We start from the raw sequence: 16,057 nt of genomic DNA, 5'->3' as shown, positions 1-16,057 counted from the left end.
CAGCAAGGTAGAACTGAATTATCATTCATCTGGCACCAATATTAAAGGAGAAGCAGACTAACCCCTTAAGATACAGCCCCTGTTATAAATTAGCTGAATAGCTGTTACCAGAATGGCAATGACCAAGTCGTAATGTATTACTAAAGGCCCTATGCACTGTCATAGTGGTACTATGGCAGTAAAGTTTTTCTCAGTGGCCATTACAGCGTCCTTTTGGTGGAATGGCGTGTGTTAAGGGGCTACGAAAGTTTTGTTTGTTTTTGTTTTGAGGACACCATACATTCATCCTTGATTATGTCAATTTCAGTAACACAGATGTTGATGTTGTTTGAAAGCTGTGTAAATGGAAACTAAGTATCTGAATTACTACATCTATACTTATACCATTTCTAATCTGTTGTCTTTGATTCATAGATTTTTGCAGACTTGTTCTGCAGCACCTCTGGACGATTGAGGAGGAGGTTAAGGAGGTTAAGCAGCAGGTGGCTGCAAATACGGCCATTCTGCAGAAGCTAGGGGGTGCTGGTGTGGCAGACCTTTGCCTCGTCCAGGAAACCAACATGCCCCTCAGTAACCTGGAGGAACTGGAGGAGCTGGAGAGGCAGCTTGGGTCTGACATTGACCTGAAAAACCAACTGGTAAGTCTGGATTTTAAAATGTTGCAATATGAATTTGAAGGCATACAAGTCTTAACCTGGCTCTCGTGACGAATGTTGCTCTGAGTTGCTCCACAAACATTTATCTGTAACTATGGCTGTAGTGCGCTTAGCCAAAGTTCCTGTCTTAAAATACCGTCTCTGGCTTAGCTCTCCAAATGTTTTATTAAAAATCCTTGCACATGATTGGAAAAACCACTTGTCTGACAATTAAAGCACTACTGTAACATTTCTGGAAATGAGTTCATTTTACACCTCTCCCTGAATTAAGTGATTTGTCGACAATGTTACATCTATGAAAGCCCTGCGAGCCGGATTGGTCAGGCTGCCTGGGTAAATCTGAAAATCCACCCAGATCCACGAGTAGCTCATAAAGCTGTGCGGAAACACACAGATCTGGCGAGAGCCAGGTGATCCCACTGATTGAGCATTGCTAAAATTGATCCCATTCCCAAGGGGAGCGATGTGTGCACAATAAATCATATATATGTTTCCAATTTTCAACATCATACCCACTGTATTTGAAGGTTACAGATGAACTATCAAACAGCTAAGATGTTTGACTGAATGTTATGCCATTGTAATTTTGGTCTTTGTATTCCAGGTGAACATACTTGCTGTTTTGGGGGGGAAAACCACCAAAGACGCGGTGAAGAGGATGTTGGGCCGTATTTTGAGGAAGTCCCTGGCGCTTCAAATAAATTGGACTGGTGCTGGAGGAAAGGTGGCGTTCAAGTCTTTACACCTGAAGAATGTGTTGCATAGTAAGCTAAAAAAAAAAACTTTTTTTTTTACATTTTGAATCATTATTGTGAAGTATTTACAACCCCTGGCAAAAGCATTTTTTTCTTACTTACTCCTTGTTTTACAACAGGAGCTGTTAGGAGAGTGGTGCACACAGCAACAGAAGAGGACCTGCAAAAAGAAGTTGCGAAGTACCTAAAGGGGGCGGCTGACCGAGAGGGAGGGAGAAAAGACAGGCAGAAAAAAGTGGGCAATGGGGAGATGGGGAATATTTGAACTAGTCATTTTATATTTATGTATTATATATTTATTATAAATTGTTCATATTTATTTATTTATTTACTTACTTCAAACTGTAAAAACATAAAAAAAATATTGAACCTGGCTGATCTTTAAATGTGACGTTGTTAATTGTTATTTATTTGTTTGTTTATTTATTTATTTATTTAAAACCGTAGACACATTGAAAAAACAAAAATGTATTGAACCTGGCTGGTCTTTAAATGTGATATTATAAATTATTAATTGTTATTTAGTTATTTATTTATTCATATAAAAACCGTTAACACATTAAAAATAAACAAAATGTATTGAACCTTATGTGTGGTCAGTCTGTGGGATAATATGTTTACATGTATACATTTATATTAATTTAGATCATAAATTGAATTCCATTTATATTCATTTTAATGCCTTGTTTGAATTATATGGCCATAATAAGGCTATTAAAAAAATGGTGGGTAACAATCGGTAAAAAGGCGGCCCTTTATCTGAAACCGCTTTTGAGCCGCCGGCGGACCGCCAAAGAACCGATGAGCAAAACGCCAGTGGGCCACTGGTGGGAGCCGCCGTTGGACCGACAACTCTGCCACTGGTGGGCCGCCAGTGGGCCACTGACCTATTGCTATCTGGGGAGAAATGCATACTGTATTGGGTAATGTTAATGTTTCACTGAATACAGCATTTAATATGTTAAATATTTGTTGTGCAATAATATATGTGAAAATGCTTTAAATATGCCTGTCAGAATAGGAAGAAGGAGTTAAACAAATGTTTTGTGGGGTTTTTTTTACGAAGCGGGTTTTTTCAGTTATTTATTTGAGGTGAACTTTTTTATTTAAAAAAAAAAACCCTTATTTTAAAGTGAAAGCGTTTTGTTTGAGTTTTATATTGTGGTTTGTTTTCGTCAGAATTGTGAATTAACGTGTGTTGGAAGCGGCGCGTGCGTGTGTGCTGGGTGTATTTCTCTCCTGAGGGATTTTCGGTTGTCATGACAACAGTTTGCCTGAAGTAGCTGTGAGCTCATGGTTTTGCTGACTGACTTCACAATCCGTTTATTTCCGGAACTTTGGTGAATGAGCCAATCACATTCGAGGTCAGAGGAGCCGGAAGTGAGAGAAACGGATGTGGAAGAGCGAGACGGGGAGCGGAGAGAGAGTGACGACCGAGCAAGCCGTGAGAAGCGTGTTGTCTGATATGGAGTGAAACACGAAGTTTTAAGCGATTTCTACACCATTTATAGTGGAAGTGTTCAGCCAGGACTCTGAGAGAAGCTTTAATGGTGCTAGTTCTGTCAGTGTGAGTGAAATGCTCATCACAAGAAGGCAGAAAGAAGTTTAAGTGAGCTGCTGACTTAGTGGCGAGTATTTTTGCCCGGACTTTGCTAACAAGCAGCGAGCAGCGACCTCGACTGGTAAAGCCGGTGTGGAGCGAGTCTGGATCTGCCGTTTTCTGATCCCAATGAAGCACCGCAAAACCAGAAGCAGCAGCTGTACAAACGCGAAGTCATCCGTTGTTGTTGCTTCTTCTTCTCTGTGGTGTTGTTGCTTCGATGTTCGCACCAAGGTTGATGCAAACGCAGCGACGTAACTGATGTATACAGTGACGTAATGACGTGGCTCCCCTTAGCACCCCGAGCTATGGAAAAGCAAACTGGTTCTCAGCTGGCTCGCAAGTTGAACGAGTTGTGAACCAGCACCAGCACTGGCCCCGAACCAGCCCTGGAACTGATTTGGTGGAAAAGGGGCATCAGTAAGGAGCTTAATATATGGCACATTGTAATTATCATAGTTTATGGGTTGGGGGCGCGACTGCGGACACAAAGACCCCGACGGAGCCGGCTAGCGCTGCCAAATGGTGGACTTTGCCAAGATGGTCAACTGCATGAGTCTTCTCTTCAGCACTGTGAATATTCTCTTCATCCACGCGTTTCTTCTCGCCATCTCTCCTCCTGCTCCTGCTGCCTTGGAACCTGCGTGTATAAGGCTACATTCCAGTTGAGTAAAGGTACCATGTGTTTGTTTTTGCCTGCACGGTGAAGCAGCCATTTTGTTTAAGGTTACACCGCACATGAGCTGCATTCAGGCTGCACCTTTTGAACTGGGGATTCGAAATTAGGCTGCTTTATTGCCGGTGTGCCGGTTAGCGCTGTCGCCTCACAGCAAGAAGGTCCGGGTTCGAGCCCCATGGCCGTTGAGGGCCTTTCTGTGTGGAGTTTGCATGTTCTCCCCGTGTCCGCGTGGGTTTCCTCCGGGTGCTCCGGTTTCCCCCACAGTCCAAAGACATGCAGGTTAGGTTAACTGGTGACTCTAAATTGAGCGTAGGTGTGAATGTGAGTGTGAATGGTTGTCTGTGTCTATGTGTCAGCCCTGTGATGACCTGGTGACTTGTCCAGGGTGTACCCCGCCTTTCGCCCGTAGTCAGCTGGGATAGGCTCCAGCTTGCCTGCGACCCTGTAGAACAGGATAAAGCATCTAGAGATAATGAGATGAGGTTAGCCACCTCTCACATTAGTCAGTACACGCTAGAGAGGCACTACATTTCCTTTTCTTCATCTGTCAAAACTTTCTCTTCCTGGTTTTGACTTCATCTTTCTCTCCTTGGTTCACTTGTTCTGACATCTTTTTGAAGTTTGTATTAAAGTGCATTATATACTAATCCATCAGTATCTAAATCAATACTCTAACACTAGCATACATTTGTACACTAAAGTACTGATTAAACAAAACTAATAGCATAGCTACTGTGACAGTAGCACTAAGCTTTACCTCACTCAAATATTACAAAAAATTGGCAGTATACATGTCAGATTACATGTTCCATAGGGTATGGCTCTGCTGATATTTGCAGTGCTCACTGGTAAAGGTATCTTTAGTATTAACAACTAGGGATGCACACCGGTGTCGGCCAAACATTCATATCGGTCAAATTATTATTTTAAAGGTCTCATTGCAGGGCGGCACGGTGGTGTAGTGGTTAGCGCTGTCGCCTCACAGCAAGAAGGTCCTGGGTTCGAGCCCCGGAGCCGGCGAGGGCCTTTCTGTGCGGAGTTTGCATGTTCTCCCTGTGTCCATGTGGGTTTCCTCCGGGTGCTCCGGTTTCCCCCACAGTCCAAAGACATGCAGGTTAGGTTAACTGGTGACTCTAAATTGACCGTAGGTGTGAATGTGAGTGTGAATGGTTGTCTGTGTCTATGTGTCAGCCCTGTGATGACCTGGCGACTTGTCCAGGGTGTACCCCGCCTTTCGCCCATAGTCAGCTGGGATAGGCTCCAGCTTGCCTGCGACCCTGTAGAAGGATAAAGCGGCTAGAGATAATGAGATGAGATGAGGTCTCATTGCATCGTTTTTTCATTAATTGTGTGGTGGTCTCTAGTATGAATGAATGCCCTGTGAGCTGGTTTTGGTGAAAAATATGCTGTGGTTCCCCTGTTTCAGGCTGTTCTAGTTTGGTGGAGGAGTGGGTGGGGAGAGAACGACAGGATTTCAGCTCTTACTCATTAATATTCATGACATGTAAATGTGTTACCTCTGATTGGCTAGCAGCAATCAGTAAACGTGTTACCTCTGATTGGCTAACAGCACTGTGACGCTACCTCCAGTGGGTCAGAACAAGCGGATGTGGGTGTCTTTGTAAAAACTGTTTTGATTGGCTATTATGGTCTCAACATCAATGTTTTGACCAATAACAATGTAGATAACACAAATTTTACATCACATTCAACGAGATTTAAATGAGACTAAAGATGGCAACTTACAAATAATGTGTAAACATCGTTGGACTTAATAAAGTTTGAACAGCATGAAGAAACATACCCCAACTCCCCGAAGTTAATAAAAAATAAATTCTCAACGGATTTGGCATAATATAAAAAGGTGGGTTTTTTTTACTCAGAAAAAGCAGAAATCTGCCGAAAAGCGGAAAACTCTCATCCCTGCCTAGCTTGTGACAGTGTCATGCATGCTAACATGGAGCATATGAACATGCTATTTTGTAACAAAAACCTTCGAACAGAAAGTTCATGTATTACTTACAGCTTGTGAGCTGGTGGTCGATCGTCTTGACGGTACAGATCCAGGTATTAAAAACAACCTCGAAGCAAAACCACTACTAAAGGCACCGAAGTTTGAAAAGTCACTGTGGTTGAAATTATCAGAACACAGTACATTGCATTATACTTCGCTGGTGGTGTTCCAAAGATAAATTCCAACCATTTCTTCTTCAGCTCTTCTATCTTGGGCAAGAAATGCAACGTTGATGTGTTACTGCCACAAATAACACAGGCACGAACTTGTTCAGCCATGTTTTCAACTTGCTGTTAGGTCCTTTTCGTTAGCTACTGACGAGATGGGCTCTGCTATCTCTCCTCGCGCTTAAATCCGAACTTTCTTCCCGTGGGCGGTCGCAAGCCAAGGTGGGCGAGGCCATGAATACTAATTTTTGAAGTGACGTAAGTTCGTAGGGTTTTTTCAGATTCTCTTGTTTTTCTGGCTATTTTCTTTCATAAGCTAATACAGGGAATGGGAGTAGAATTACATTTTCACATGCAGCATGCATATGCAAATCGGAGTGAACTATGGTATTTCAAAAAGAGCCAGTATTAAACATTTTTGGTGGAAGAGCACCTTTAAATACCGGTATTGATCAAGCATTTCACAAATGATGTATCCCTAATAACACATTTTCCACAGTAAAATGTTAATACTGAGATTTGACATTTTTCAAACATTTACATTCTCAAGATTATAACAATAATAGACAACATAGCAGTTTAATATCTCCCTCACATTTTGTACTATTAACTGTAACTATATCAGTAGCATTAATATTACTGCTTCAAACCACCTCAGAAATCAGTAACTTTGGCTCTGGGCCCTGCTTCCACCGAACTCAGTTACATGCAGGTCGTACAGGGCCACACACACAATTAGCAAAATATTACTAGTTTACTGAAATAGATGGAGAGGGAAAAACAGGACTTTCCAAACTCCAGGTCACCTCGACACATGCTGTTTTGACTAGTCAGCTTGTAAATACTTTTTTTTTAAAAAAAAACCTTTACTTTTAACTTTCTCATCACAAGCACATCATCTCTCTGTCTCACACACAGATCTGATCATGCAGATGCGTCATGACCTGTCAATCATGTTCAATTAAGGCAGGACCTGACCAACTATGCGCTCTGAGTGGCTGATCATCTCTCTGTTGGGTCAGATGAGAAAACAGTAAAACGATATGGCTGATCATCTCTCTCATTGTTCAACACAGAAAACAGGAACATTATATTAATACATCAACATTTTTAACCCTTTATTGTCACTGGGTTACATGAGCTCCATATTTCACTGTAGGAATAATAAACAGAAAAAAACAGACACAATGTTGGTTTGAAACAAATTTCCTTGTATTTTACTTCAGCATATATTATTCAATGATAAACTAAGTGAATTCTCACTAAAAGTATTCCTGAAGTGCTTTAACACATCTGTATTCAGCACTATGAGCAGCTTGAAATGAAACTGTAGCTCATTATAATGGCCAATCACTATAGAGCCTCACACTTCAGTGTTTCCCACACATTGACGAGACTATGGCGCCCCGCCATAGTCTAATTTGGGCCGCCATAGTCTCAGTCTGCGCGCGCACACACACGGCGACACTGATGCACCCGGCCTGACATTGCGCGTGTTGCCTATCTGAGACAGCGAGAGGAGACAACTCTAAGCTACATCCTGTCTGCATCTACATGTTAAGGTAAGTTTATACAACTTCATGTAGCCTTTGACACGATTGAGAAGGTGACATTTAGGCCGAATCCCATTTCACCCCTTGGACCAACCCCTTAGCCCTTCCCCTCCATTTTGCGCGTTCACGTGAAGGGGTAGGGGCATCCCAATCCCAGTTAATGCGGAGTGGTAGGGGAAGGCGTAGGGCTTCTGTACCCCTCCAAACGGAGATTTTCCTGGAGCAGACTCCGAACGAAGGGGTTTGAGTGATTTCCCACAATGCCATGCGGATTTCAGCGAGATTTCATGCGGATTTCAGAAAGATGGCGGTTCCCGCGGCGAAAGATTGTCATAAATGTATTTTCTCCATTATTTACGTGTTTTAAGTTGTTATCCAGAGGAAACACGCCGCTTGATTTGCTTTCGAGCTGAGAATGAGCAGCGATTTCTGAAATCCAAGCTGCTGCTAATAAGCTTTGGGAGTGAGTATTGTTTTCGGTTGCTTGACTGCGTACGTTTTGTTCTGTTATTCTCGCTTTTATTGTTTACATGAGTGTTCTGACACCTCATTCTGTCGGATGTGGTGCACGAAGCGCCAAAGATATCCCATTCAGTGGTGTTAGTTAACAAATCACACCCTGCCAGCAGAGATTTCTGCCTCTGGCTCTGACTGTAGCGGCTGGTCGCAGCCAATGACGCGTCGCGTTTTGCTAACGTAAACGCTGACGGAGGTACGCGATGACGTATGCGATCGTTGAAGGGCTATCCCAATACGTAAGGGTTGAATTTCAAGCCCTATCCCTTGTAGCTCAGTTTCAAGGGGAAGGGCCAAGGGGAAGGCGGAGGGGAAGGGGGAGGGGTAGGGGTAGAAATTAGAATTGGGATTGGGCCTTAGGCTACGCTATTGTGCTTTATAGGCGTATGGAGAGCGCATTGATGGATGACGTTAAGTGTATTGTTTCAGTAAAATTACTTTGTCCATTTCGTACTGGCAAACCTACCTTTTCTGTAAGGCAACAGTAGGCTATTTTGAGGCAATATTAGTTAGCCCTACATTATCTAATTCATTAAATTAACTATCATCCTACCAGGATCAGGTCGTTTCCAAATTCACCAGCGAAGTGCTTCCCGCTTGACATTGTTTGTGCGCAGTCTATCCAAGTGATGGAGACGTGTAGTAACAGCAGTGATGAACTAATCTAGGTCTGCATGTACATGTTAAAAGGGAAAAGTAGTCTATTCTAACAGAGTGAACTTCGAAGCTACTTTTGAGAATTAGTGCTAGTAGCCTTAACGCGATTTGTTACTGGTGAAACGGAAGATGTTAAATTATTTTTAGCCTTTTCTAATAGGCTAGAAGCTATTAGGCCACATAATTAAGGGAATGTAATGTTATTTACCTATTTAATTAAATTAACTTCTTGACTCGAATTTGATCGTTTTTGATTGTGATGTGAATCTCAATTGATCGTTTTTGATTCACCAGTGATGTGAATTTCAATTTACATTTACCCATTGTTTTAATGCTCAAATCCCACCTAAGTTCAGTCTCACTTTCACTTAATTAAATATTTCAGAGTGAGCTCTACAATCACATGACTCATTGTAGTAACAAGTTGTTTGCCATTTTAGATCAAAACAGACCTTCGTAACAGACTGCAAGGAGAGCACCTGGCCGCCTGCTTGAGGATTTCCATTAACAGGCCACAACCAGAAGATATAAATTATGAAAGGGTACTCAAACTCTTTCTCAAAGCCAAGAAAAATCAAATGCACAAGTGCAGGGTGTGGTCTTTGTAAATAGGGCAGGCATTTGTCAGGGTCACTTTTGACATACCGCAGAGCTAGAAGTCTTTGTTTTGTAGACTTTTTGTAGGAGTTTAGGGTGTGAAGTATTGTAGGATTTTTGGTTTGGTTGCTATTTGTAATATGTTCTTGTAGTTCTGCCCTCTGTAGCAACATGCTAAAATAAAATACAAGGTGCATAACCAATACCAACGAATTTGTTCTTTGTTAGTCTTAGTTTAGTAGTATTAGTAGGCTAAACAACCCCCGCAATTCAACTGGACATGCCCCCCCGGGCTGCCCCCATAGTCTCAAATTTCTGTGCACTTTATAAATTTATATTCACACAATAATGTAAAAAGTTTTCAGATTTTTGCAGAAAAGAATGAGTCATTGGAAATGTGATGCTACGAAGCAGACTAACCAATCACAGTTGTTGCAGCCTACGTTAACGCACTATGTTGCTGGATTTCTGGAGAGGTGCGCATCAAGCTAGGATTTGATGCAGAATTATAAATTGGTCTTTTTTCTTTCCTGGCCAAGCATTAATTATTTCTAGTTCCTTCTTTCCTCTGCTTTCTTCCTGCCTTTCCTTTCAGTTCTTTTTCAAATGTGTTTTTTATTTCCATTTTCCCATTATAACCTTTCCTTAGACAAAGACCTGATATACCATACCAGTCACCTCTCTACAAACGCATGACAGATGGCTGTGTGAAAGGCTGGCTTTAAGTATCCTGCCTGGCAGGTGCAGGCAATCCAGGATAATCAACCTAGAGAATTCTGGGTAACTAAGTTCTCCTGAATGGTCTCTCTCTGTGTGCTGCTGTTGCCCTCTGCTGGCTGCCGGTGGTGTAGCATGACCTCTTCCAATAACAAAAGGGAATAAATGTTTATTCAGACAGCAAAATATGCATGAAACTATTTTCTTGTTACAATTTTCTGTTGGAGGAAGTGTGATATTGTCTTCCCTGCAGACACCTTTCAAAATTTTGCCCCAGTTGTGTAGACTGTGTTCATGCTCATATACAGCATTGATTTTGATACAAGCTTGATTCACAAACCTCTAATCCTGACTATTTAATTCCTCTGCCAGGACTGGGAAGTTATCTAGCAGGGTTCAACAGTGAAACCTTGTAATTCACTTCATGAGGAGCTTTGATTGTCTGAATCACTGCTGCTGCTGTAATGTTAATTTCCTGTGTTGTGGACATTTTCAGTGTGATGTTAGTCCTGTACATCAGTGGAGCAGTGTGTAGACATGCAGTAAGAGTAATAACACTTCTCTTTGATTCCTCATTTAGTCCTGAACTTTACTGCACTGAGATCCTCTACTTACACTGAATAATACTACAGGGTCCAGTTCCTGTATCTGCTTTTAAGAGAACACTTTATTAATCCCATGTGGGAAATTCCAGTGTGACAGCAGGAGTCAACAGACAATATAAGACAATGAAAAGACAACGATACAGCAGCAGAAGGGGGTTTAAAACATGAAATAAAAGAAATTGAAATAAAGTAAACATTGTTTTGGTGAAAATTTATTATTTTGGCTCAGTAAATGTTTTAATGCCAGTACATCACTGTATAAAAATACAAAATAGTAAAAATGCTGATATTGGCAAAGGCACAAGAGTTTTCTCAGTGTATTGCTTCATATGATACATGATTGCGAGCAGGTTAATAATTCAGTGCATTGATGATGCATTTATTTAATTGATCAAATAACTTCATCCACAAATCCCCTCACACAACTACAATTAAACTTCACACAGCTGAAAAGTCAAACAAAATATAACAGTGTCTGAGACTGTAAGTCTACTCCTTGTAATTCATCTAGAGCTAATCTCACACAGAAATAGAACACAGCAGGACAAATACAGTAGTGGGAGAACTAATACTGAGAACATAAAACACAATGTTAGTTCCCCACCATGTTTCAGATAAGTCAATTAACTAGTTTTTATTTTGCAGACACACAAAGCTTCACTTATTTTAACTCCAGTATCACTGGGCTTTTCACCAACCGCTCTAATTAACATAAAAACAACAAATCAGGATTCTTTTAAAATCCTCAGAAAATCCTAAAGAAGACATGATGAAATTTTATAGTAAATGCATCCTCTTTTTACTGATGAACTTTGCTCACTCCTCTATGACTGCATTCTCAATTCTCTCTTCAACAGTGTGAGCTGTGAAAGACATTAAAACATTCATTTAATTCATTTCATAGTTTATTTCAGGTGTTTATGGCAGAAAATTAACCAAACTGTATTTGATCTCATCTTAAACACAGTTTAAAGGGTGTTTGTTTGTTTTAATGTTTATTAATGACAGTGAAGTGAAAAGTGCCATCTGCGTATGAAACACTCTTCTGCACTATTTATTATTTGTTCATAATGTACTTTATTAATGATGTGAAAATGTAACTCCACCTGAAGTATCTGTCACATGTAAATTCACTCTCAGAAACAGATGTGCTGTGTTTTATATCAAACTTACATTTAAATCTTATTGTAAGAGCATTTTAGAACAAGTGCTTTAACACTCAAGTGTGGATTTTTGCTTTTAAAATGAAAGTGAGTCAAATAATTTCTACTTTTGTGAAAGTGAAAATGTTGTTCTCGATTACTCAAAGTTCGTCTGATCATGATGTGAAACATACTGAGAGTTCTTACCTCGAGCTCTGTAACATTTGACCAGCAGAATGATGGTCGCCAGCAGATACGGAGAGGCCGTCACTACACTACAGATCAGCATGAGCACTGAGAATGGAGCTTCTACATGTGATGGACCTGATGATGAATAAAATAAAAATGATGTTTTATTTTTTAAATGTTTGGATGTTTTAGTTCAATCTGCAGTAAAAAATAAATTAATTTACACCTGCGTGAACAAGTGAAACAGCACATTGTACACAGACTTACATAAACTAAGCCCTATAGATTACATCATCGAAAGATACTGTGTTCAACACATTAAGTCACAGTTGTATTAAAGTGAATATTTAAAAGGTTTCTCACATCTGACTGAGACCCAGCTTTTCAGTGACTCTCCTCTCTCTGGGTGTTTACAGTGGTAGAAACCTTCATCTGACTTTGAGACCTTCTGGATGATCATCTCTCCTGTAGTCTGTGTCTGGAGGACTGATCCATCTTTATAGAAATCACCTCGGAGGTTTGAGGGCTTTGGGTTTCGATATAAACAGCGTAGAGTCAGAGGATGTCCCTCAGTCACAGGATGGACAGGACTCTCCAGGATCACAGCACCATCTACAACACAGAAAACCACATTTACAAAATAAATATTTTCTCTCATTGATCGATTTTGAATGTATAAATAATCTGTATACAAACAGAAGAAGCAATTATTTATGGCAGCACAAAGTTATCTGTGAGAGTGAACAGTGAAGAGAGTGTGTAGAGAAACTGTCACACATGACAGCACTGAGCCATGTACACTTCCTTTCCCCTCGCTCCACACCGTCTACACTTTACTTGTGAGTGAAGGTGAAATTCACAGCACATTTCTAATCACCAAACTCACTGATATGACTCAGGTTGCCACCTTGCACTCTCTATTACAAACACTGTTTTAATACCAGAACATATTAATCATAAACCAAGCACAATGAGTTCACTGCACACAGCAGCAATCAACATAAACAGAGAGAAATAAAATACTTTGTGACATCCTTGATTGATTAATACTTGATAAAATACTCATTTCATTATCAGTGTGGGTATCTGTAAGCATGGACTCGTACTCAGTCTGGAAAGTAACAGCATAAACATATCCATACTCAGAATTACAGGGAATGTATCGAGGGAAAGATTCCAGATGTTTTTGTCTTCTTGAACAGTTTTTCCCAGTTGGAAACTCAGAGTTCTGAATATTCTGAAATGAAACATTTCCCTTTTCCTTTAATAATAAACACACTGCATGAAGACTCACCCTGCACTGTGATGTTAACAGGATTCCTGTTTTCTCCAGATTCAGAGTGACACCAGTAAACTCCAGTGTAGGATGTGGAGAGGGAGCTGATTTTACATGGAGAACAATCTAACACTCCCTCACTGTGTGTGTATCGTCTCACTGTCCATCCAGTAGAACGACTCTGGTCAGTAGAGTTACAGCTCAGTGAGAGACAGTCAGAAGTAAAGTGTTGAGTTCTGTTGGGATTGATGATCAGAGAGACTGGAGGAGATTCACCTTAAACAGAGAAGAGAGTCATGTAAATAAGAATCAGTGCAATATGCAATAAGGATATACAGTAAGTGCATGTGTGTTCAGAATTCTGGTTATTAACCCGGTAATTAAAGCCACAGTCCATAGCATGGGTCACAACACAGAAAAGTTTAACCCCAGATAATCCATAATCATAAACACTGCAAAAAGGTAAAGGTCAAAACCAAGAGACAAAATCAAAACTGTGATGAGGAGCACAGGAAAGTCTTACAATTGCTGCAAAGGATTAAAACAAATGATCAAAGACACAGGACAGCAGGGCAATGCCTCCTCACCACCAGAGGGCACCATCATCTCAGTATGAGCTGAGCTCTAACACACCACCTCCAGATCACTTCCTCATTGTAGATTACATTCACCAGCACATACATTTACACAGTACAAAGTTCAGAGCCATGTTTAGTTTGTGATTGTCATTGCTGTGTTTAGACCCTTTGCTTTTGATGACTCTTTTGGATTTTCCCTCTGGTCTTATATTGTACTTCACTGTGTCGGACTCTTACCTGTTTTACAGCTCTGCTATTTGTATTGTGTTTAATAACAGTCTAACATCATGACATCATCTGTATCTGTAACTGTGTGGTCCTCTGAATATCCATATCTGTGTTTGTATTAGTGTTTAAACCTGAAGTATTTATGGGCCTGTCTTTCTGAAAAGTTTTCTGAAAGCAAACAAACAAAACAACCCCAGAATCTTGTGCCTTTTGTTAACATCTTTGTATCTGTTAAGAACACATGATCAGGGGTGGGTTTTCCAGTAATGTTGCCCTTTAGAGCTAAAGAGCGAGTTGAGAGAGTCTTAAGCAACGAACATTGTCTCTGTACATGGTTTTCCTGAACTCACTCGTAAGAAGGAATCTGAAGAGCATCTTTGTAATGCGTGTCCCTGATATAGGCATTAGTAGTTGCTAAAGGCAATTGTACTGTCATTGCTGAAGGCATTAGTAGTTGCCAAATCCAGTCGATAAGGTCACATGGCATTCGTTTTTAACCAAAATATAATGAAATATCAAGTGTTTAAAATAAGAGAATATATAATATCATCTGGAAGCATTACAAATATAATGTGGTAATTAATTAATGAAATAATTGTATGTTTTTGGGCAGTATTTTTATTCCAAGCGTGTTTTTAATTAAATGAACAAGCGTTCACATGAAAGAATGAGCAAATAAAAAGCTAAATAATTAAGTAAACGTGTTCTCCGTGCTCGCTCATTTCACTGTTACCCCCCGATCATGCAGTCAGGATTATTTCAACTGTTATCCACAGTGCAGAGTGGGCAATGATCTCCCTGAGACGTGCACACAGAGAGAGAGAGAGAGAGAGAGAGAGAGAGAGGTTTTGACCTGTGTGTAGTGTGTACCTAAGGAAGTTGTATTGACCTCCTTATCTATCTATGGAGGTCAATTCAACCTCCTTTGGTACACACTACACACAGGTCAAAACCCCTCTCTCTCTCCTACACACACACACACACACAGACAATGTTAGAGGTGCAGAAATGTGTGTCTCATTTATGACACTAAATTAGTGAATCACTCGCCTAATGGACTTAAATTTGATTAAAATGTGGTGATATCAATGTGACATTAAGATGTCCATATGTAACTCCATAACATTTTGAAATATATTCATAAAGTTTTGCTTATTTATTTAATAATTAACTGGATGTACTTGCACCAGAAAGTGAAGAAAAACAACAAGAAAAATAATTTAACACGGGCAGCAGATTCAACACCAGTTTCCCCCGCTGACTGTGAGCGTCCCTCTACAGCGCATGCGCAGTTGGTGTATTCGGCTGTGAGAGAGTCGCTCTTTGTTTTGAACTAGAGCCCTGCACTCCCGCGGGAGTCCCGCGGGACTCGCGGGACCCGCCGCAAAGCATTGCGGCGCGGGACAAATTTTGAAAGCTCATTGCAAGCACGGGCGGGACCGGAAGTGCACATATGCGCGCGCGGGCGGGAGCGGGAGTGCACATATGAGGCGCGGGCGGGAGCGGTGATAAGCTGCAGTCCCGCTAACTAAAAACGTGTTTGAAATAAAATTTATAAATTATTAATTTATGTCTATCATATATAATTTGTGCTGGATATTTTATTTGGCATTAATAAAAACATTTTAAGATGCCTAAATTTGCAGAGAGAGTCAGATTGCCAGATTGAGTGAGGAATGGCATCTTAAATTTGCCATTGATCACCCTAACGGGAAATCCTTTAATCACTCTAATGACTCGCCGTTCACACCCAGCCTCCAGTGACCCACACTAACATGATGCCTCAATGACACCTTAGATGAGCTGGTCATCAGAATTCTGATTCTGATCCAGGAGAGGATAAATATCTCTCGTTCGTTTCTCGATTCTTTTCCTCTTCCGTGTTTGAGATCTCCGATCATGGCAGAAGAGCAGAGCTCCTTTACTGAATCTCACAGTGCTTCAAAAGTAAGTGCTGGTTTAAAAAGAGGTACATTTACCGTTAAAAAGTCAAGAATACTGAAATCGGACATTTGGAAGTCGTTCTCACTCGTGTACGACGCAGATGGAAATCAGCTGCCCTTTGCTTGCTGTGATAAGTGCCAAAAGGTTCTGACATACAACGGCCATAAATCAGGTACATCAGACC

The 16,057-nt window shown here is 40.7% G+C and overlaps 2 protein-coding genes across 2 annotated transcripts in view; one reads left to right on the top strand and one right to left on the bottom strand.

The window, feature by feature from the left end:
* Window positions 1–16,057, top strand: part of LOC132882167 (uncharacterized) — a 244,013-nt gene that overhangs the window by 5,358 nt on the left and 222,598 nt on the right. The gene's annotated exons all lie outside the window — the stretch shown is intronic.
* Window positions 1–16,057, bottom strand: part of LOC132882153 (Fc receptor-like protein 5) — a 202,018-nt gene that overhangs the window by 102,104 nt on the left and 83,857 nt on the right. Inside the window, exons 5-6 of the mRNA XM_060915425.1 lie at window positions 13,142–13,399; window positions 12,211–12,459 (exon numbers count right to left, since the gene is read on the bottom strand). Of these exons, the coding sequence (XP_060771408.1) occupies window positions 12,211–12,459; window positions 13,142–13,399 (507 nt within the window). The remainder of the gene's footprint in view (window positions 1–12,210; window positions 12,460–13,141; window positions 13,400–16,057) is intronic.

Source organism: Neoarius graeffei, chromosome 1 (assembly GCF_027579695.1).
Source record: "Neoarius graeffei isolate fNeoGra1 chromosome 1, fNeoGra1.pri, whole genome shotgun sequence".
Classification (NCBI taxonomy): Eukaryota; Metazoa; Chordata; class Actinopteri; order Siluriformes; family Ariidae; genus Neoarius; species Neoarius graeffei.
This window is presented reverse-complemented; position numbering and strand designations above follow the sequence as displayed.